The sequence below is a fragment of the Danio aesculapii genome, chromosome 18, assembly GCF_903798145.1.
Source record: "Danio aesculapii chromosome 18, fDanAes4.1, whole genome shotgun sequence".
NCBI classification, from domain to species: Eukaryota; Metazoa; Chordata; class Actinopteri; order Cypriniformes; family Danionidae; genus Danio; species Danio aesculapii.
In genome coordinates, this window is record NC_079452.1 from 46,001,663 (window position 1) to 46,027,168 (window position 25,506).

A 25,506-nucleotide genomic window follows, 5' to 3' on the forward strand; every position below is an offset into this window, starting at 1 on the left:
ACAGAAAGGACATGATGACTTCAGCAGAGATTGCTAAGGTCAAGAAGTTTGTAGTGTTGCTGTTTTTTTAAAGAGATAGCTCAACCTTTAGGTCACAAATCATGCTATTAACTACTGGCTTATTACTAGCCTATTATTAAGATATTAACTGTTGGTAAGTGGTTATAAAGTATGATCTTATTCTGCATCCCAAATCCTACCCAATACCTAAACTCAACTTCTATCTTAGTAACTATTAAGAAACAGTTAATTAGTAGTTAATTAAGCTAAAAGTGTTAGCTAATGCTTTGTTAACGCCGTGAAAATTGTGACCTAAACTAAAGTGTTATCGAATATTCTTTTAATGTTTACTCACCCTTGACTTTTTACAAACCTTAATGAATTTCTGCTCTGTTTAACCCTAAAGAAAATAATTGAAAGAATGTTGGTAACTGGGGATGCACTATCCACAAACATTTTTAGCAGAAAATTTCATTTTCGGTCTTTGTTCGAATGAAGAAAACAGTTGAAAATATGAGCTTCTGGTAAAATGATGCCTGTCATCTCACAATAAAATATTACTGTTCATAAAATATTGTTTTATTGACTTGTGTGTTTTATTATCAGTGTAATTTAAATTACTTACTTACTCCCAGGGCCGTTTATATCAGAGTTGATATTTAGCCACACCATGTTGGTTGTAACATCTAATTTTTGGGAGATGGGTCCAACCTGGAAGACCTGGACATACACACATACACTACGGACAATTTAGCCTATCCAATTCACCTATAGCGCATGTCCTTGGACACCAGAGCACCCGGAGGAAACCCAATGCAAACTCCACTCAGAAATTCCAACTGACCCAGCCGGGGCTTGAACCAGTGACCTTCTTGCTGTGAGGTGAGTTAAAATTAAAAAGTCCTACAAAATTACTTAATATATTACATGATAAATTATTATCTATTACCTATTATTAACTAGTATCTATTATTACTATCTAAACTATTTAAAGCATTTCTAAATTACAAAAAAAAAAAGCATTTTTGATTTAGTTTTTTTGGCCAAGTGCATCCAGAGTTTTTGGTTTGGGCCAGAATTTTCATTTTGGTGCTCAAACAGCCATTGACTTCATAAAACAGTCATTGACTTCATGAAATTTAAAGGGACAGTTCGCCCAAAAAGGAAAATTCTGTCATGATTTGCTTACCCTTGACTTGATCCAAACTAGTTTTAGCTTTTTGTTTCATTGAACACACAAAAAAAGATATTTTGAAGAATTTGGGAAACCTGTAACAATTTACATCAATAGTAGGGGAAAAAACTATAAAAGTCAATGGTTAAATGTTTCTTCTTCTGCAACCCAGGCTCATTCTGGTTATGTACCCCTATATACATTTCTGGAGAGTGACAAATATGTCTCAGGAGGTACTTTTTTTGCAGTTTTTGTTTTCGCGAATCCGCCAGAGGCTGCTGTGTACGTTTTTTTAGGTCTCAATTTTCTCTTGTGCCTGCTCTTCTAGCGTAAATCCACTAGAGGCCGCTGTCAACTGACCGACTTACTGAGTGACCGACCAACCGACCGATGCACATACCACCCCCTACCCTAAACCCAACCGACAGTGTTTTAAAAAGCAATCCAGAAAAAGAAAAGCTCTTTGTCACAATCACCAGCGATCCAGCCTGTGCAGATCGCTGGTAAACACACAGTATTACATAAAAATACAAATCAGCCATTAAATGTACTACAAGATCTAGTCATGCACCACTCACACACCTGGCCTAGATCCCCATGATTGCAGACAGACACAACTGAAGCTACTCATGAACTGATTACCAGGACTGTTTATACAGCACACATACTGTACACGCACTGTGGCTGAGTCTTGTTGAACTGAACTGTGAACATTATGACGCTTTTTCCATGTTTTGCCTTGTCATGTTAGACCCTAGCCTTGTTTTCTTGTTTTACTCTTGTCTGCTGCCTGCCTTCTGACTTCTCGCCTGATATTTGACTATGACTCTGGATTTGCTAATTTAGATCTGTTTGCCCCACGCCATTTGGGGGATTCGAGAGGATGTGTGTGTGAGTGGTGCATGACTGGATCTTGTAGTCCATTTAATGGCAGATTTGTAGTTCTATGCAATACTGTGTGTTTACCAGCAATCCACACAGGTTGGATCGCTGGTGATGGTGACACTTTCGCAGCAGCCTGATTTTTACCACGTTTTCAGATTTTACCACATTCTCATCCTGTTATTTACTATTTTGTTCTATTTTTTGGCTTTTGTTTTTGTCTACCCTGCATTCTGGAACCGTTCTTCACCGTACTCGAACCCCATAAAACTGGACAAACTGGTAACAGTGGGAAAGCTGTCCATAGAGAGGTAAGCGGTCAGCTGGTAAGTGCGAAAATGAATGGCATCATACCACACCATTATATTTGTTTCAAAGACAAAATGCAGCCATATGTTCTTCTGGCTACATAATTTGTGATCTCTAGAAATGTATATACGGTTTTCAGAATGAGCCTATGTTGTTCTTTTGTGTTCAACAGAGCAAAAAAAAAAAATAATAAAACTGGTTTGGAATAGGTCAATGGTGGGCAAATCCAAAAACTGTCCATTTAATTGCTAACAGTCTGGCTATACCTATATATCTTCTTTGGCATTCAACAAAAGAAAGACACTCAAATCTGGATCAACAATGAGCAAATGTTGATTTTTATGTGAACTATCCCTTTAAGAAAGAGGTTTAGTTTGTTGTCCCTCCTGCCTCGAAGTTCTTCTAAACACATAAATATTAAACAAGTCAATATCTCTTTCTCTCTTTCAACCTCTAGTCTCTCCTACAACCTGCTTTTTCATCATTTACTTGATTAGGGAGTGAATGTCAATGGCTTCCTATTTTGTCCCGGTATGTTTCAGCCATAAAGTTAAGGCTTGGTAACCAATTCATCTTAAGGATCCAATGACATCTGTTTGTTTTTCACATGCAGATTGATTCCACCCTGTGCACTACTTATCATTCTAATTATGATGAAGACCATTTCACCAAGTACTGGGGCAAAAAGCAGGCCAGCATTGTGTCCACCCATCCATCCATCCTTCCATCAATCCATCAATTCAGCAATCAACCCATCCATCCATCTGATCTTTCATTCATTTGTTCATCTGTCATTTATCAGGCTGACTAGATCTGTACCGAGTAAGGTTGCAACAACTAATCAATAATATTCACAAACAATAATCGAACATATTCACTTTAATTTAGTAGTAGTAGAAATATTAATAGATTTATGAACAAAAAAAAAAACACAAAAATGATGGAAATTGCAGAGTAAAACATACAGGAGCTGTACAATGAAACTAAAACGCCTGGTTTTAGACCACAATAAGTCATTAGTATGGTGTAGGGCTTCCTTTTGCGACCAATACAGCATCCATTTGTCTTGGGAATGTCAGATACAAGTCCTTCACAGTGGCCAGAGATATTTTGAGTCATTCTTCTTGCAGAACAGTGACCAGGTCACTATGTGATGCTTGTGGAGAAAAATGTTTCCTGACTCACTCCTCCAAAACACCCTCAAGTTGCTTAATAATATTTAGATTTGGTGACTGTGCAGGCCATGGGATATGTTCAACTTATATGTTTCAAGTTCATCAAGCCACTCTTTTACCACTCTTGCTTCGTGTATTGGTGTATTATCATCCTGATACATGGCACCGCCTTCAGGATACAATGTTTGAACCATTGGGTGCACTTGGTCCTCACTCTGGGCATCAACAGTCTGGGTGGTACGCTTCTTTGGGGCTTCACCTCACTGTAACTCTCCCGGATGTGGGAAAGACAGTGAAGGTGAACTCATCAGAGAACAATACATGTTTCACTTTGTTCACAGCCCAAGATCTTTGCTGCTGGCACCATTTTAACCAACTTTTGGCACTGGCACACAGTGACCAAAGATTTGGTTATAGAAGCCCGGCCATGTATACTAATCTTGTGGAGCTCCAGTCGAACAGTTTTGATGAAAACATCAGAGTTGAGGTGCATATTTACTTCTGCAGTGAGCTAGGCAGCTGTGGTTTTATGTTTTTTGGATACAATCCAGGGTAGAACTCCAGACATCCAGACATCCCAGACATCCAGCTTCCTCTTGAGTCCACAATTACTCCTGTTGGATGTGGTATGTTCTTCTTGGTAGTATGCTGACATTATCTTGGATACCGTGGCTCTTGATACATGACAAAGACTTGCTATTTTGGTCACAGATGCTCCTGCGACACGCATACCAACAATTTGTCCTCTTTTGAACTCTTATATGTCACTCATAATGTTGTGTGCATTGCAATATTTTAAGCAAAATACCTTCACACTCTGCTCTTACTGGTGGTCACAAGGCTGGTCAAATTTAGCCATGAAACCTCCAACACTAAATTGGCCAGTGTTTCAGTTTCGTTGTCCAACCTCTGTACATTTTACTGTTATATCCATTTTCCAGAACAGCTTCTTTGTCATGACAGTAAGCAAGCAGTTGTTGCTGTCATTGTTAAGCTTTAAATATTTCACAGTCATTGCCAATTAAAAAGAGAAAGAAAGTCCAATCATTCTGGACAAAACAACTCATTATTGGATTTCAGATTTAGGATTTAAATGACACGTAATTAACTGAAATCCTATGTGTTATGCAAGCAAGTTTATGTTATTTATATCTGCACTCTGTATAAATACTGTATATGCAAAACACTTAGTGGAAAATAATTGACTGTAAAATAAATAATACAAATAAAACTACTCTGAAAACAGAGCTTAAATAACCATTTAACTGAAAACAAAATGCAATTTTTTAAATTTATATACTTTAATTTAAATATTACAAATAATATGTAAGACATAATACTGGGGTTTTGTTTTATATATTTGAAATATAAAATATATTCAGCTTATTATTAATTTAATTAAATATTAATTATTTATTAATTAATTTGATCACCCTTTATTTTGATAATCCGTTTGTTGAATTTAAGTTACATTGCATCTTCATGCCAACTAATTCTCATTAGATTATAAGTAGACTGTTAGGTTGGGGTTAGTGTGAGTTGGCATGTACTTTGTTTCTTATAGTCAGTTAAATGTCTGTTTAAGGAGCAGTATCAACAGATATTAAGCAGACAGTCTACTAATACTCAAGTGGACCATTAAAATAAACTGTTACTATTACTTTTTTCAATTATGTGTTTGCATGTACCTTGATCAAATGTCACCACAAACACACTTGAAAAACCAGTAAATGTTGACCTTGTGGGGAAATTTTAGTCCCATTGAAGAAAACAGCTCATAATTGACACAGAATGAGGTATTAAGAAAATGTAAAAATGCAGATTGTTTACAGTGAGGGTTGGGTTTGGGGCTCGGGTTGGGGTATAGGGATAGAATATACAATCTGTACAGTATAAAAAACATCACATCTATGGGAAGTCCCCTTAACCTTGTTTGTGTGTGTGTGTGTGTATAAAGTTTTTTTTTCACATAAATGTCAAAGTAAATTGGCAAAGCAAGAAGCTATAGAAGGAATTTAATAACCAGAAAAAAACAACCAAAAATAGTAAATAATTTTTTTCCTCTCCAAGCTTTAGCACAAAAAACAACCTGTTAATGCAGCCGCATGATTACACATCTCATTCGTCCTCTATGATTTCCGGCTATATATTTTTTTAATACAGCTGGCAAAAGAAGAGAGGGGGAGCGGGTAAGTGAGAAACATGGTAGCTTTGCAGTGGCGTCTGGGGACTGGTGCAGCCATTAACTATGTGAGAGTGAGAGGGACTTAATGAAGTGAACTGTGCTCTCAGAGTTAATGAGAGAGTGAACTCACCACTAGAGCAGTCCAGTCCTCCCCAGCCTGGCTCACACTGACACGTATCAGGAGACACACAACGACCATGGGCACACTCCTCGCTACATCGAGCTAGCAGATAAAAGAAAAAGAAAGACAAAGAAACTCAGCACAACACTTTACATATGTAAGGAATAATTAACGAGGTGGGGCATTGAATTATTAGAATATAATGCACACCCGAGGTGATGATGCATTATTTTCTGTTCATTTAATAGACCAGAGTTAAATTATTCTGCTTAAGACACCCTTCAGATGTTATATTTCAAGACATCTGTCAGGTGTTTTTCTCAAACTGCTTTAGTGTGTAGTGCAAGTCTTTAATACCTGGTTCACACCAAAGGCGAAATTAAGTTTTTGCATGAGTAGATTAAATACAAGGTCAATGCAAACATGCAAATTTTCACCAGATGAAGCAAATGACATGAAATGTGCTGTGTGATCACATGCGATCAAATGGATTCACCTCAATTATGTCTACCGCACAAGTTCAAATATTTCAACTCGACCAGAAAACTTCCAAAGTCTTCTGTTTTATTTTGATTTGAATTGATGTTTGACAGTTGCAGGGTGTGAAATAATTGAAAACATTCAGTGTAGAGATAGGGAACTGTAAGGGCCTGTTCACATATTGCATCTACAGTAAAAGCGTGTGGAAAGCACAGGGCATGTTGCTTCCATCACCATTTTCAAAGCGATTTTCGCTCGTGCTCGCGCTACCATGTCGTCTATTGTTGTTAACCAAGCATCAACCATCTCCCATGACAAACTGCAAAACATTGCTGCAGCTCTGATACAAGTCTTATTTATGGAGAAAATCAAAAAGCACTGCAGTGTTCAGATGATTTGTGCTTGTCTGAGGCAGTGTTGGGTTACTTAAAAAAGTAATAAATTACAAATTGCTGATTACTACTGAAAAAAAAATTGTAATCAAATTACATTACTAATTACTTGATGTAAAAAGTAATCAGATTACTAATTACTTTACTTTGAAGTTACTTCTAAAACATAAAAAATATACCTATAAATATACTAAATAAACTCCAGCTCTTTCAGTAATTTATTATTCACAGAAAAACAATACAATGGGTTTATTACAGCAGCTTGACCTGTTTAGGCTAAGTTGGGCCGCTGTGCTTTTGGGCGCCGGTGTCCTCCTTGGTAACGAGCATTGTCATAAACTGCTTTCTGTTCAAGTGCTCAAACAAGTTTCTGGTCAAGTTAAAAGCAGTCGAAAGTTCTTTAGAGACTGGACATAGACCGTGTTTCACAACAATATTGTTGTTTTTATGCTCTTGCTCAATGAAATCAAAGTAATGACTGTATTTCCACTTGAAGAAGCAATCACTCGTCAGCAGCCATTTCAGCTCGCGTTCTCCAGCTATTTAAAAGCACATGCTTACTAATTGGTTCCTCTCTCGTGACAATGCTTGTGCACAGGCATGCACCTCCATTGAAATAACTTGCACGGGCAAAAGACGTGATATGTGAAAGGGCATTCACATATCATGTCGGTCAAAACCTGCCTAGAACTACTTTAACCCTGAAAATAACTTGCACACCTAAGAGACCATTCTCACTGAATGCATTTTTCCATTATGTTGTGCTACTTTAGCATTGTTTTCTATATTAACACATGCTAGATGGACATTTGTGACCATCATGCCCTTGTTTTTTGCTGCGGAGTTTCAAGTTAAAAGAACTAGTTAGAAGAACTTTTACATGCAGCTCAATGTCAGTTTCAATGCAGTGGACCAATAAGAAGAACTTGTAGGTGGGGCAAGCATTGCAAGCTTCTGTTTACAGTAGCAAGTTGGCATGACAGCTGTTTTATTAAGCAGTAACATGGTTGAGGAGGCGCTCTTTTAAAAAACATTTTCAAGTGCATCGCCACTGTCTTTTGGCTCCTTATAATGTTAATCAGCCAATCAGAATCAAGAATTCAACAGCCCTGTAGTATAATTTAAGTAAAACACAAATTCGACATCAAATGCATCTAGCACAAGACAGAAATGTGAATTAGGACAGGATGCTGTACAGACGCTGTGAATCTGAGCCTCCCGTAAGACATAATTTAGCCTAGCGCAAATGTCTGCTGATGTGCTGATATGGAGGATAATGACTACACTGGCCATTTTCCAAAGATGGCTGTCACCGATGCCTCCTCCTCGCTGGAGTTGTCGAAAACACTGCAAAAAGGGCTTCCTTTGGATGCACATTTTAAAATGCTCACTCTGACCGCACGCTAAATGGTTTCCTAAGAGATTGAGTCCTTGGTCAACATCTCAGTTTATCACATGAACTGGTTGTTCTGTGCAAAACGAGCCGACGTAAGCAGCCACAGCCGCAAAGGAAACAAGCTGTAAATCCCTCCAAATTTGATCAGCCTGCACTTTGCCACAATACTCTAACGCAGCGCCAGCCAGCCTTCATGCTGTTTACGAAGTGTGCAGTTTTCTTGATCATTCCCATTGAACAACACAGCATCCAATTGATTGTCTGTAGCATTAGTATTCATGCCCGGGTCCTCGCGTTCGGTCAGATATTGGGAGTCGGACAAGTACTAAAATAACCCCTACATGAAGTTTTTGCCAGCTTTTTTTGCACATTTCAAAATGAAAAATATAGGCGTTAAGTGTGAATAATGCTTAAAAGAGTGAAGGTCACCTGGCCGGCAGGACTCAAACCGACAGGCTCTTATCGGAGTCAGGAAACATTCGACCCCCAAAGCTTCTGGAACAATCCACTTTGATTGGAATCAGCACCGACTCTCCAAGTATGGTCTGAATGAAGCATATGCTGTACTTTCAATGTGAAGAAAGTGTCGGATGCTACGGTACGTCCTTATCTTTGACCATGAAATATGTGAAGGTTGGTTCTATAAACCGCACAAAGTTAATGTGACCGGTCATGCATTTTGTTGAAAGAAACCTGATAAACAATGTGATGGCCAGCATTTATCTTGTCCATTTAATGCGCTTATTATGATTCTCCTGGGTAACTGTGAGAGAAGTCTTTTCTAACCCCAGTCAAAGAAACTCAAAATGAAATTAATTCAGGTTATCGTAAAGTGTTATGTAGCAGTACAATGCAATTCAAAGAAAACTAAAGGATTGGTACTGGGGCTTCCACATCCACCCCCACCCCCTCCCCTTCCATTCCAATGTGTTCCTCCAAACCACACAAGAGTCACTTGCTAAGAAGCAATATTTCAAGTTCTGTCACGTTCACAGAAGCCCCAAAGTATGACACAAATCTTAAATGTCAACACTTCGGGAACAGTGAATTATTTTGGCAAAAGCTGCCCACATATTTTGTGTTACTTATGATAATAATTTTTTGACATTTTTATACAGATTTCCTTCTCATTCCAATTGACATAATAATAAATACATTTTATGCATTTAGAAAGCACTGTTTACAAATTATTATTATCATAATTGTGTGCTTCTGACAGTGAGGAAAAATAATGTTAGATCATACAGGTCTGCCTAGTTTAATTTGTCCATTAACAACAACATAACCAAGAGTCATTTTTCTAAATCATTGTCACCATGATGTGAGCTGCATTTCCTTCACATTTCAAATGATGTATGATCATTAACAGCATTCTGTGAGAGTAATGATGTAGATTTAAATACAATTATATATTTTAACACTCACTGCAGTTTAACAAAAACAACAGCTTAATTAGAATAGCTGCAAATTATATATTTTTCATATATTATACTAACAAAACATTATGACCACCTGTTTATACCATATTTGTAAATCTATATGATATTTCTACACTATTAACAGATGATTTTATCTGACATACTGTAATTTGGGCCCTTTCAAACACCTGGCGCAATAAGGCGCAAGACGTGTTTGGTGTGATTTGTTGCTATTTTCAGACCAACGCAACCCTAATTTTCACGTTTTGCGCCACCTTTTTTAAATAGTAAGTCCATTTGCGCCACTTTGTGGACTCATGGGTGTTCTGGTCTAAAATAGAGGTGTCTCCCGCATTGCTGGTGTGTTGCTATTTTGAAGAACTAAAATAGACAGCGCAACTGACCAGCTGAAAGTAGGTCTAAAGTCCAGCGCAGATAAGGCATGAGATGATAACCGGTGATCAAGGTTTTTTCGCTGTTTGGAAAAGTCTAGGTTTTAAAACCATTAAAAATTTTGTTATACCGTTCCTAAGGTATATTAGGAAGCTGGGCCTGGGTCAGGCCTGGCCTGGGTCAGTTGGCATTTCTGTGTGGAATTTGCATGTTCTTCCTGTTTTTGTGTGGGTTTCCTCTGAGTGCTCCGGTTTCCCCCACAAGTCCAAACACATGTGCTATAGGTGAATATGGCAAGCTAGCGCAGATCGAGTTAGTTGTTCACCTTAAATCCTTACACATTGCTTAATACACACAGGCAATACACAAATATCTTTACAAATGAAAAACAATAAAAGGACTAAAATATTGCAAAAATATTATTTTTTACATAAATAAAAAAACCACTGCCTCCATATCTTCATCTTGTCTTTTTTCCATTGCTTCATGACAATTTGCTTTTGTATAATGTTATTATTATTAGCATTATTTATTTTATGCATTTTATATATAATAAAACATGACAACACTTCGTTATGACAACACTTCGTTATTATTGTTCATTTATTCGGTTGCTGGAAATTAGAACTGAATTTAGAAATAGTTTTGAAACAAATCTTTGTGTTTAACAAACTAAATTAAATATGTAAGCTGATGGATGTCTTCAGTGGAGTGCGTACAACACCGTTTCCTTCTCCACGAAATTAAATGAGTGAAGTAAAGAGTAAAAGGAAAGTAAAGAGAAAGTATAAAAAGGCTCATTCTTTACCGTCACGTTGCAGATGGTCTGTTGAACTTTTTTCTCGCTAGTGAAGCGTAAAATTTTTCCACTAACAAATTAAGTTGCAAGTAAGTTGTAAGTTGCAAATGCACCATGGCGGGACACAACTGACTCTTGAAGGGAATTGGAGATGAGACTCTGATTGGTTTATGCTCAAACACACCCATAACTCATTAAGAGAATAAGCACAATCCTGTTAGACCATGCGCTGAGGTGCAAAATGTATGTTCTGTCCTTAAAATAGCAAAAGTGAATTCGGACATGCCTGTAATGCTTTTGCACCATGTGCTTTGGACTTTGCGCCTAGATCATTAAAATAGAGCCCTTCATGTTTACACTTAATATTAAAGTAAAAAAAAGGTTGTCATTTGTTTTAAATAAAGAGTGAAGAAACATTTTTTTATTCTGACCAATTGTCATTTTCTGAAATAAAGGTCTTAATTAGCTTTACGTGTTACTCAAGCACATACCTAAATGCAGTATATCAAAAGAAAGTGAGAATTCCTTATCAGTTCCATAACAATAGATATAAAGCAAAGAGTAAAAGAAGGAAAAGGTGAATAAAAAGCTACAATATATTTGACCTTCATAATGTTTTTAAAGATTTAGTTTTATATGCAAATGTGACAAATGTAAATGCATCTGGCTATTGTAGCAACACATTTTCACTCCTTCCAAAATGGCAAGAATAAAAGGTACGATAATGTACTTTAGCTAGCAGTGTCAGCTAATAGCTAATGTGTGTGCATGTTTTGATGCTGGCTCACACTAAAGCTGGCTGCAGTGGGTAAAGGATGAGGCAGGACTTGCCCTCATTCCTGGCCAGCATGGCTATAGATTATCACTCTTTCAGCTTTCGACTCGGCCCTCAATATTGGACATAAGCACAGGCAGGGGATGGGCGAGAGGGAGAATCCCAAATACCCAGAGGACGGTGCTTAGAGCAGAAATGCTCCACTCACAGAAAATGCTAAACCTGCCACTGGCAAATAATGCAGTATGGATTTACACAGCACCGAGAACCTGACGTGCAAGCATGCCAGTTCTCCTCCAGCTTAAGAAAAAGAAAAAAACTTTAGCATTTTGTGCTGACAAAGACATCAATTTGACTTCTTCAAATCAATGAAGCCATGCGACGTGCTCAAAAGAGTAGGTTTAAAAAAACTCTGGTGATGAACTGATTGATTTTTGTTACATTCAGCAATTTCTGATCAGACAACAGAGAAGAAATGCTACTTTGTCACATCTTTTCAGCAAATTAAAATTAATTTCTGTAACATAGGTGAAAGGATGAAGCGCGTCTTCTCCCGAGAGCTGAATTGATGTACGTGTCTATAATACTTCAGAAAATAGGTCTTGCATTTTAATTAAAATTCAATGAATCTTCTCCTTTCAACACAGAACAAGTCTATGTGTGCAAGCTCTGGTGAAAAAAAATACGTCTTTCATTTTGATAAAAGGCTAATCTCATTACACACCGGCGTTATCATACAGAGTAACAATAGAGCTAATTGTAATTGTCATGCATTATTACACCGAATCCTCATCTGGTCAAAGATTTATCATACACTTTTATAATCAGTCAGTCAATCGACACATTAGGTCATTTTAATTACTGTACGTCTCTACCATATGTAGTTGTTTTATAACCAACAACTGTATATGAACTAATAATAACAGCCAAAATTAAACCCTGAGAAATCAAACGCAGGCCAAACCAGGTTCTCACTGAATCCATCATTAAAACCAAGATGTGAAATTTACTTTGCAGTGGTGCATGGGACTTTATTAGAGCATCTAATTCTCCGGCAAGAAGCTGCAGCATGCACATAGCATCATTAATACTGCATCACTAACTATTTGAGACTCTTCTGACCAGATGGTGTAAACTACTTTGGCTCCACGTACAGCTTCCTTCAGAAAAGAAAAGTCATTTCAGCTCAGTTTAAGCAAGATCTCATCCTCAGCATTAAGGGCCAGATTTACTAACAGATTGCGGCAGTGCAGACCAAAAAATACAGAAAATTTTATTGCATATGCTTTTGTAGGAGTTGCCTTTCAGACACAAATTTACCCATAAATATATAGAACATTTTCATTTGTGAGCAAAAATAAATTCTAAAAGCCTGAGTGACGCTACATTGTTTTCGAACATTCAGACACCCCAATTGTACATGCGATACATTGCTCACGTGTACCAGTCTAATCCTAAACAACAACAACAACAATGGTGGTTCTGAGAAAAGAAAAGTTCTGCTCTGCTCAGTAGAAAACAGTTCTGCTACTTGACTCCCCTATTTGTTCATGTTGATGTTGATGTTGTTGTTGTTCTCCTGTCTGACCTCTGTAGAATAAGAAATTAATCTGGGCTGGAAGTAAACCAAACCAAAGAAGGCGGGGTTCCAGGACACACTCACCGATTGTAAAAACGCAATGGACCAATGGTAGCTCAAAGGTGCATTGGAGTCAAAAGTGGACTTCAGTTTGGTTTCGAACTGCATAAATTTGAAAAGAACTTTGTTTTAGGCAGATTTTATTCGAAAATACGCCATTTGAGGGGTTTTTTTCGATTTCGTTTGAAGTATACCAGGGCCTTTAAGGTTTATGATGGCTACTTCAAGTATTCTTAAATGGCCTCAAAAAAGTTTTAAAGGTTCTTCATTTTGTTTTGGAGGTTTCCTACAATCAACATAGGCTCATTCTAAAAACGTAGCCCTATATACATTTTCTGGAGATCGCAAATTATGTAGCCAGAGGAATGTATGACAGCTACTTCCATAAGGACAGCTTTTCTGCTGTTACCAGTTTGTCCAGTGGCTCTTTTCTGAGATGCACAGTGGAGTTGAACATGACAACGGGGTTCAAGTCCGGCAAAGAACGGTTCCAGAAATCAAGACAAAACCCAAAAAATAAAATGAACAAGTAAATAACAGGGTGAGTGGTAAATGTGGTAAAAACTGAAAATGTGGTAGAAATCAGGCTGCCGCCAGGGTTTTTCTTTTTCTGGATAGTTTTTGAAAACACTGTCGGTTGGGTTTAGGGAAGCGAGCGGGTGGGGAGATCGATCGGTCAGTCGGTCAGTCAGTCAGTCAGTCAGTCAGTCAGTCAGTCAGTCAGTCAGTCTGTTGACAGCGGCCTCTGGTGGATTTACGCAAGAAGAGCAGTTGCAAATGCCACTCGCGAGAGAAATCTGAGATTTCAAAATGTGTAAAGAGCAGCCACTGGCAAATTTGCAAAAACAAAAACTGGAGAAAAAGTACCTCCTGGGATGTATTTGGGGCTCTCCAGAAATGTATATATGGGTACTTAGGCCAAATCCCAATTCTACCCCTATACCTTACCCCTACCTCTCGTTTTGCGTGTCCCCGTGAAGGGGTAGGGGTGTCCCGATTCTCTTTAGCTTGAAGGCGTAGGGGTAAGTGGAAAGGGTAGATAGCCCTTTGAACAGAGATTTTTCAGGACCATACTCGGCATCGGCACTAAGGGGCACCCAGAAGTAAGGGGATCTACAAATTAGTATTTTTTGTCATTATTATGAATTTTTACAACAAACAAGCACATGTTTTAATATATACATAACCGCGTTCACGTTTTACCGTCATGCTTAAAAAAAAACTAAAATAAAAACTGCTAAATTTCGCTATCTATAATCCATAATTATAACTCCTGTATAGCAGTCCCACAACATTCTGACACTTAATGACACTCGAATGCCCTGTCAGAAAAGTCTAGTGGCTGGGAATGAGCTTTTTACAGTGTCTGGTATAATGTTAATGTTATTTTTGGTGTGTAAAAATAGAATTGCGATTAGCCCTTAATCACAATGAGCCTGGGTTGCCTACAACAGGTTAACATGCATTCAAGATTAAAAACACTTTTTACTTTCTTATAATATGCATTTTACATTAGTCTCAAGAGCCTCAAATGATGTGTTTGCAAATAAAGTTTTTCTAAACTCCTCCTTTCCAAGAATCTACTTGGTCCTCAATGGTCTGGTGGCTCAAACCATGACTGGTTGTTAACTTGGGACTGTGAATGTGAGGATAGAATAACTCAAGCAAGTTAAAAAGTCACTAGTGTAGTACTACAGGCAGTGCTGACCCCACAGTCCTAATGCCTGCCCGGTAACAAGACTGATTCGTATGGGGTGATATATACCATAGAATTAGAAAATTAAAGTAAAATACAAAAATAACATACACTGTAAAAAAATGCTGGGTTCCATACATTTACTTCATGTTGTCCCAACACAAATCAATTAATCGTTTTTACAAATTTAAGTGGACTGAACATAAAACAATTAAGTTGTCCCAAAAAACTTGAGAATTGTGCTATTTCAACTGCTAAAAGTTATATTACAACACACTTTTTGATATATTGGTCAGAATATATGAAAAAAAGCATTGACTAACAGCAATCATACAGAGTTTAATTCAGAATCTACTCTACTAATTCTTTTTTCATTATAATATGGCATCCAAGCAACCTTCTGCTGGGTCCTAGTGCCTCTCCTATGAGAAAGTATTTAAGGGGCTGCTTTGCTAGACTAATTACAAAGTTAGTTCTATCTATGAACAAAGCATCAAACAAAGTCAAAAAAGCTTGGATTTTTATTTATTGTGAGAAGCTTCAGGGGAATAAATATCTCAAACCTGACTCAATATATGAATCTGTAAATTAGCACTTCCCAAAAACACACAAACAGAAAATATTTGAGCATCAGCTCAGCCAAAAGAAATTTGAAAATACTGGCAAAAATCCAATATTTTGAATCCTATTATATTTAACAAGGTGCCAATCAAAAAAGACATTTTAATTTCCGAAGTATTTAAGTTTATTTATTATAACCCTTTTTGTAGATTTTCTGGAAATACTACATATTTAAATAAATGCATAATGAAATGCAATGTTATCATGTAAAACAATTACTCTTACAGACATACAATACAGACTTGAGAATAATAACTTTATCATTCATTTATTTTATTTTCGGCTTAGTCCCTTTATTAATCTGAGGTCGCCACAGCGGAATGAACCGCCAACTTATCCAGCATATGTTTTACGCAGCGGATGCCCTTCCAGCCGCAACCCATCCCTGGGAAACATCCATACACACTCACTCACTACGGACAATTTAGCTTACCCAATTCACCTGTACCTCATGTCTTTGGACTGTGGGGGAAACCAGAGCACCCGGAGGAAACCCACACGAATGCAGGGAGAACATGCAAACTCCACACAGAAACGCCAACTGACCCAGCCGAGGCCCGAACCAGCGACTTTCTTGCTGTGAGGCGACAGCACTACCCACTGCGCCACTGCATCGCCCAATAACTTTATCATTATTATTATTATTAATATTATTATTATTATTATTATTATTATTATTATTATTAGTGAATAATAATAATAATAATGCCAAAGTAATTAGATTAGAGAATAGAGAATAAACCATTCGAGCACATTTCTATTTAAATTGAACTCAATAGCCAGTCAGAGGCATGTAAACTACAGCATTTAAGCACAGCACTGGCCAGCAATATACAAATTACATTGGTTTCTCCAGTTGTGTTTGTTTATTTTGAATACCAGAAAACAACATCATCCAAACAAGTCAAATGTCTTTTAAATCATTTGTCATTTGTGCTGCCCTTCATACATTGCATTGGACATTATGGAAATACGCTACAATGTTTGCAGTTTATTATATGGCAGATTATCATCCACAGAACTTAAGTATATGCAATCTCATTCTAATTTTGCCCTGCTACTATTATGACATCCATAAACTCACTTAGAAGGCACAAACTGACTTCAGCAGATCCTTGTGGATTGATACCGTAGATGTAGTGCATGCACCTCACTTTGGGCACAGTAGAAAACCTGCACCTTCAAGACGACTAGGTTGTGCTGTACTTTAGGCCATTAACGCATGATGCTTTTCAAATGAAGCTAATGCACGAGGGACTGTTTCTCCTTGTAAAGCAGCTCATAAAAGGCGCATATGAAAGGATAAACCCCGAGGTGCTCAGATTTAGAAGAAAAGCAAAGATCCACGTATGTAATGAAAATGGCTTTAATACCTTCTCTTGTCCCAGTGAAGTGAACATAGCTAGGTCCACAAAGCTCTTAATCCTGTCAGTGAGAGCAGTAGGATTATTCACACAGCAGATACAGGAAAAAGCAACCTGAAAACCCATACACCTCACTGAAGTGACCAAACTGTCGCACAAAAAACACCTTATTAGACTTTTTCCTAGTAACTCAAAATCAATAGAGTGCAAAGAATATATCTAGACGAAGAAATACTTAACTAGTGCCTGTTTATTCATGGTTATTCAAGTGCTACCTAGCATGTACACTCAAAAAATTATGTTTGCTGTTTGTTCAAACTACTTATTTAATATGGGTTGAACCAAAACAACTCATAAGTTTTTTGGGGGGGACAACTTAATTGTTTTATGTTCAATCCACTCAAATTTGTAAAAATGATTAGGTTAACTTAATTGATTTGTGTTAGGACAACATTAAGGAATTGTAAGGAACTGTTACGGTGTACAGTGTGCAGTTTACCAAATGTCTAATAAAAAGTTAAAAGTAAAAAAAATTAAGTATTTCACAATCTTAAGTCAGGTTGGCAAAATGTATTAGTGCATGTGATTAAGAATGGTAAAACAGCTGCAATGCACAGCCTCTAGTGCAGAAACATGGTCAAAGAAATAGCTCCATAAATTGTTTTAATAATAATTTCAACAAACAATTCTTCCAAATAATTCCATTTATTAACCTAAAAGTAGACTACACATGATTAATATAAGATAGTAGTTGTAGAGTAGTACAGAAATTGAATATTTTTTCTTTTGTAGAGTTAATAACTGAAATTATTAAAATGATTCTTAATGAACAGAACAACATGCTAATTACTAGAGATTCTGATGTAATGTAAATTGCAGTCAATTTAAAAAAATATTTATTTGAATAAAAATGAACACTTTATTTTGATGGTCCATTTGAGTATTAGTAGACTGTCTGTTTAATATCTGTTGATACTGCTGCTAAACAGACATTTAACTGATTATAAGAAACTTTGCAAGTACATGTCAACCTCTACTAACCCTAACCCCAACCTAACAGTCTACTTATAATCTAATGAGAATTAGTTGGCATAGAGATGCAATGTTACTTAAATTCAACAAACGGACTATCAAAATAAAGTGTGACCAATTATTCGGCTGAATGAATGATTGAGTGACTAATTCAATGACTTTTTTTATTTATGAATGAATCAGTGCTTTTAAACATAGGTGTGGTGGGGAATGAGTGGTCAAACCCCCCGCAACAGCGGGTTAGGAGACCGGCGGCTGGAAAATAGGTCAATCTGAGTTATGATTAACACCTGTATCTTCACAGTGATTGGGTCAGAGAGACACTTTATAAGTAAGAAGATGGGTCAGTCAGAGAGAGACATCGCTGCCAGAATGTCAAATCCATCTTCAAGTCCATTTGTAGAAATGTTTTCTAGGCGCTCACAAGCCTCCACAGAGAACAACCACTATAGGTGCTGGTGGAGTTGCAGGTGGAACAAGAACAACCGTTCCAAGTCCTCGTAGAAGCCCAGAGAGAGGACTGCAAGCTCATCTGGAGGCTGGCCAAGGGCTGAGTGGCCAGTAAATGTCATCCCACTGTTGTCAGGCGAAGCCCAGATCACTGCATAGCAATTAATGGCCTGAAATTTCCTGAATTAATCTGACATAAAGAGAGGTCCCGGGTTTCGGCACCAGTGTAATACAATTTGTCTAGTTTGAATAAAAAAGAAGGCAGCGTCGGCGATTCAGGTAAGCAAAGTGTTTATTTTGTTTTGGCATAAACGCTCAACACTCTTTTGGTGCATTCTCAGTGGCTCTTCTCTAACTCCAACTGGCCCATCTTCTCTCTTAAAAAGCATCTCTCCAACCCAATCACTAAGAAGAAACAGATGTCAGTCATAACTATGACAGACCTACTTTCCAGCCGCCGGTCTCCTAGCCTGCTCTCCACTTATTGTGGGGTGTTTGACCACTCGCCTAAATCTGCGGTCAGACTGCACTTTTCTCCCCATAGATTTCCATTCACACGCATGCACGCTTCAGACCGGAAAAGCAAGCTCGTGCAACAAGTTTCGCAGTTTGCTGCGTTGGAAAGTTCAAGCTTGGTGAACTCTGACCTGGGAAATCGCATCACATGATTGCATGAGACCAATCGAAGGTCAAAACATGACTTCTCTGGACAGAAATTTAAAACATGGACCAATCACTCGCTTTTTTTATGTCTAATCATCTTGTTTAATCCGCCCCTTTTCACAGCGCCGTACTACAGAATTTCGCACGCACAAACTCTAATTTATAACTTTTATCCCATTACTTCTGTGATCGCTTGACTTTTTATAACACAGAAATAACAATATTGTGTTGTTGAAAAAACTGAAACACTTTCATGACTATACATGAGAGATGCTCTCTTTGATTCAGTTGTGATTGTACTGAGCCAAAGCATTCAGAGATTTAATAAGCATATGTAGATGAATCATTGTTAATTAGGAACATAGAATAGGTGTCACAAATATTAAGAAAAGATTACTTATGCAGTTCTACAAGGTAGCAGTAGCACTGACAATACAACTGAATAAGCTCGTTAAGTCGTGACGTATGGAGTATGGAGTTTCTGGGTCCAAGCCGCTTCTCATTTGAATAAAAAAAAAAATTTGTTAATGACCACTTTTTAATCATATCACACATTAAAGTGAATTTTATATAAAATCATGCTGTACACAACAGTCTTTGGACTTGCTGCATCACAGACACCAATATTTTAACAATTTATAAAAAATTTATCACTTTCTGGCCATCAGATGTTGGGCATGGATATATATATATTGCAATCGTGATTTTCGAAAGTATTACAGCGCTTTGTTTATTATGTTTATTATTACCTGTTCTTGAGTCTCACCATACAGTTTGATAGATCGCTTGGACCCGGAAGCCACTTCGCGTGACGTCAAACTTAACAAGCAGATATCAACTATTTTACACTGGCTTCAAACATGGTTCAACGAATCAGACTTCACGATTTGTTTTATAAAGCGAATTTTGCTCAGCTTCAAGTGCAACCATTTTTGAAACAGCACAGAGGCAATAAAAACACTATGAGATCAGCGAGGGGGGAAAAATTATGCCTACCATCGTCTCCACAGATGGTGTGGTTCCATTACAGCAACAACTGTTAACATGAAATTGTTGCAGCTATTGTGTGGTAATGAGAACATTATTGATTATTGTCATTGCCTTCTTCCAGTCGGACCACTAGACAATGTCAAAACTGATCCCTATCCCAGCTGCACCTAATCCCATGGTTGTTAGCGGTGCCTTCGGGCTACAGACAGAGCTGGACACAATCCCACTCAATAAGGACAGAAACATGAGATCAACTTTATCTTCAACAGACCATGGTCACTCTCATTCAGCCATAAAAAAAAAGATCTTATTACTAAAGGTCATTGTTGAAACCTCTTGCTTTCTACAATGACCTTTAATATGGAAAGAACAACATCTGGTGAACAAGCTGTTGATTTACATGAGAGTTACAATCAATGTCTTTCTTGTTTGAATCGTATTGTTCGATATTCTAATTACCATTCCAGGGGAACACAGAAAATTCTAGTTTTTTAGACATTTGAGGTATTTAAGGAAAAATGAACACGAAAAAATGTTAAGAATGTCGGTACTGCCTGCTTATATGGGGATAATATAATTTAATATAATATAATATGATATAATATAATATAATGTAATGTAATGTAATGTAATGTAATGTAATGTAATGTAATGTAATACAATAAAATACAATATAATACAATATAATATAATATAATATAATATAATATAATATAATATAATATAATATAATATAATATAATATAATATAATATAATATAATATAATATGGCTGCACAATTAATCGTAAAAAGATTACGATGTCGATTCGATCTTACACACGATCAATTCTGTTTTTCTATGATTCAGCCAATTATTTTTTCAAGGTCAGGAGAGAAAGCAGTCACACAAGTCTTCAAATTGTTATATATACATTGCTCAACAACATCATAGACTGTAAAAAATATGGACATAGTGTCCGTGATGCCACCCATAGGTTTCTGAAGAGCATAAATAAAGCTACAAGTAGGTGTGGCCAAACATCGCCATTTTGTTCGTGCGTCATCGCACCCACTGGCGGTGACCAAATAAGGGGACCGATTTGGAGTGTCAGTAGAACTACAAACGCCTACCAGCATTTTGCTTAGACGGGCTTTTCTTTGGGAGAAACGCTTAATACTTCATTACCTGCTATTCGTTTGTGTTCTGACCACATGTGCTTGGTTGTATACTATATTAATAAAGTGTTTAGTCTTTTAAAAACACTGTTGTAACACATTGAACCACTAAGCATTGTTTTTGACGTTTTTCTACAGGAGGAAAACACAAATTACTTCCAAATACTCCAAATATAATCTGTGTTAGTAAATGCAAGGCTATTTATGAAATCCAGGCATAACACTGTGTGCCGTTTCAGATGACTGTAGTATAGCCTACAGCTGATCAATCTGTCAGATTCTGGAGTGCATTACCGGTCTAAAGAAAATTATAAATGATCCTAAATAAAACAAATACATATAGAGTATAGAGATGGTATAAGTATACTATTTCACTCACCTGGGAAATGGAGGCAACCTGAATGGTTTGTGAGCACAATTAAGTGCACACAGCATGCCATATTATCTGATAGTTCAACGGCTAATCAGCCGGAATCACCTGAGGTGACAAGACAGCAGACTTAATAAAACTTCATAAAAACGAAATGGATGAGTTATAAAAAAATTCACCCCCGTCACAATTGTCATGATGGGTAATATTAGTTATATGCACCAAAACCATCTTTTGTACCAGGCTCTAAACATGTTTTTATCAGCTGTAAAATTGGAGAATTTACCATTGCAGAGAACATCTGGACTTTCTGGAGCCAGCCCCCAAAGGCGAGTCGATGAATTGCAGTTTCTGTTACTTTCGTATTGGCTTCAGCGGGAGGTTGCCGCTTGGGCAAAATGGACACCTACAAATAGTGTTAAGTGTCACATATTGTATTTATAAGGTATAATTCACCCAAAAATGTCATTTCTGTCTTAATGTAATGACGTATTCGCGTCACAAAATCACGCATAAGCTGACACACGGTTTGTTTACCTCCAAGTACCATCGATATGTTTTTTTTTCATAGCTAACACATAGTGTTGTGCATGAAAATAAATGTTTAACAGTGTCAGTATAAATACTTCAGCCTTTATAATGTTGAATATAATGCAAGATTTGAATCTGATAATGACAAACTTTTTAATTTACCAGTGAAAAAATGGTCTAATAATGTTTTCAATGACAGATTGCAAGCATTTGTCTCAAAGATAATAAGTCAACTTCAGAATTATGAATAGGTGTATTCTGATGTAATCACTTTACTGTGAATTAACAACCAGGACAGGTCCGTTCAAGCCAAGGTTATAATAGTTAACAAAAACGAACGAAAAAACGAAAACTAAAATGTAAAATTAATTAGAACTAGCTGATACTGTATTGCGGACATACAAAACTAACTGAAACTAAAATTATAGCAAAAACCTCATTCGTTTTCGTATTTGTAAATGTATTTAATACATAATCTTACTGTATGTAGGATACTGTATGTACCTTTTAGAAGTAAATCTATTTACTCCGCGCTGCAGGTGTTTGACCCGTACGGCACCTCAGAGTCTGTAGTCCTGCTGCCTTTGGCCAGAACAAGCCGGTTCTCCTCCAGTCATCCTCGCTGTTGCTCCCGCGATAAAAACAACGAGTGGACATCACAGCAGCACGGTGACAGCATTAAATACAGAGGCTTAAAACTATTACTTTAACACGTTTGTGCCCAATAATGGGTTTTATCTCTGTATCGCGATCGCGAATGAATCTGTTTAACCGGTTCTTCTAAGTGAACCATTTGAACTAGTTTACCTAATCAAACTGAATCACTTGAAACGATTCGCGCCTCCAGTAAGCACTCGTCCACAAACTACTTACTTTTTAACAAGCCTAATACCCAATCTAACTCTAAATAATCCAATATATACTCTTATTCAGTTATTAGAACAGTGACGTTACTCTAAGATCAAATCTGAGAAGCGGTTAACCGATAAAACGCATGCGCATGCGTGATTCAGTGAACCGAGCACAAACAGTACATGATAGCCTGCTGTGACTGTACTAAACTTCAACTGCAGCGCGGGCAGTCTATGGGGTAAACCGAGGGCTTAAATGAGAGGATCTGGTGAAACGTAAGTTTATTTCATAAAAGAAAATCGTAATGGAGTTTAAATAGATGAATCATGCTTCAGTTGGGTTGCAAAACTTTACTGTAAGACATTTTTCAGATCATGGTGATGTTTTAATTGACAGAAATTACTGTTTCTGACTACATAATGTGAGTCCTAACATCCACAATAAATACCTGAAATAACTTCCTATCACTACTGTGTATCTAACATCAGCCTTGCACACATATTGTACTTAAGGCTGCTGTCTAGTGGACTGTTGTATTTGAATTTGAGGATGGATGGTAGTGGTAGATGATAGTGTTCATGTGTCCTCTAAATATAGGTTTAAAAAATGTATGGCTGAGTTTTTATTATACAATATTTATTCTGTTGATTTTGAATCCTGTACCTAACAAATATCCTCATTTAGAAAAAAAAACTAAAACTAATACTGAAACTAATAAAAACTAAACTAAAACTAAGTAATTTCAAAATATAGAAACTAATAAAAACTAGTAAATCTGCCTCTAAAACTAATTAAAACTAACAAAATTTGAAAACAAAAAGTCAAAACGAAATAGAAACTAAAACTAATGAAAAATCCAAAACTATTATAACCTTGGTTTAAGCCCACCGTTCCGAGTTAAAATTTAGCATTTTAATCAACAATAGACCTACACATAGGTCTAATGATTTTATTTTTGTTTTACCATATGTTTGAGAATTAACAATAATAATAGCCTACTAATATTAACCTTCATTTTACATCCACAGAATCATGAGAAAATCATGATTTTTTTAAGCAAAAAAAAAAAAAAAAGTGATTCTTAATTTAGCCATCATGCATCTTGTAGCCCTGTAATATAATATAATATAATATAATCTCTAATATAATAGTCTCCACTTTCTTTCCTAATCTGCAATTGCCTCTCTGGCTATACCACTAACTGTGCCCTCTTTCTCTCTCTCTCTCTCTCTCTCTCTCTCTCTCTCTCTCTCTCTCTCTCTCTCTCTCTCTCTCTCAAAAAAAAAAAAAAAAATTTCTACTAATGTTTTGCTTCTTAGACTTTTACACACCTGAAACTTGTCTATAGCGCTTGTTCACTGCTGCTCTTATAGTTGTGTAAATTGCTTCCTTGTCCTCATTTGTAAGTCACTTTGGATAAAAGCGTCTGCTAAATGACTAAATGTAAATGTATAATATAATATAATATAATATAATATAATATAATATAATATAATATAATATAATATAATATAATATAATATAATATAATATAATATAATATAATATAATATAATATAATAAAAAGAGCAGCTTGGACATAGCTTGTACACCAAAGAAAAAAACAGGTTTCAACACACATGAGATGGTGTGTAAATAAATGATAATTTTTGCATTAATTAATCCTTACAAAGCCAAAAAGAAAAACAGTGTGAGCAAATGTATCAATTAAATAACTGCTTGAAATACCAAATTGCCCAATACCTGCTGTCATGAGAGCAAGGTGTGCAACAGTACAAATAAAAATGTCCTTGGATCCTAAAAAGAGTTTTCTGTGGCATATGTAAATGACTAAGCTTTTAAATCAAACTACAAAGACTGACAATGCCGGTTAGATTCCTGTGACATAATGATGGCAAAACAGCTGCTGGGTCTCATAGCTCGTTCTGCGGTAAAGTGAAAAAATTCCCTTTGATATGGTGAAATTAAAATGAAAATTAATTATGAATTAGTGCGACTTCATATAACAGCATCGCAGGTTTGTAATCAGCATTTCGACAAGACCACACCGTCTGCGACTTATCCTCTTCATAATATTGAACTGAAGTAAAGTTTTATGATTCCTGCAGAGCTGGATATCATATCAGGACTTAATATAGGCTGTTAATTTCTTCCTTTCTCTTGGGAGTCCATTTAAAGTGCACAGGCTGAAGAAATTACATGACATTATGCTTATTAACGTCAAGATGCTTTAAAGCTACATTTCTCCGTACATATTCAAAGCCTAAAACATGACCACAATTATTAGTTTTACAAGCTCTTCATGCAGACGCAGACTAGTGCTTTAAAGGGCCATGAAACCCCCCTGTCTTAACTTTGTTTAGGTGGGAGTGTTGAGTGTCGAAAGAGGAAAGGGTTTGCATGAAAAGGGAAGTTTCAGTATGTGCACTACAGCTGATTCTCACAGCAGCAACACAAACACAGACAGAGAGGAGATCACATTAATCTGAATAAGACAATAATATGATTAAGGTGTTTACATAAGTTGCATTTTGAATGTTCCTTTCATGATCCCGTTTTTCATGTTATAGCACATAATTTGATCAACATCATTGCATCATTGCCACGCTATTCACATTTCCTCCAGAGTTTTATGTAATTTC

At 36.7% G+C, this 25,506-nt stretch overlaps 1 protein-coding gene across 1 annotated transcript in view; it reads right to left on the reverse strand.

The window, feature by feature from the left end:
- megf11 (multiple EGF-like-domains 11) overlaps positions 1-25,506 on the reverse strand; it is a 254,354-nt gene that overhangs the window by 163,607 nt on the left and 65,241 nt on the right. Inside the window, exon 6 of the mRNA XM_056478777.1 lies at positions 5,856-5,948. Coding sequence (XP_056334752.1) covers positions 5,856-5,948 — 93 coding nt within the window. The remainder of the gene's footprint in view (positions 1-5,855; positions 5,949-25,506) is intronic.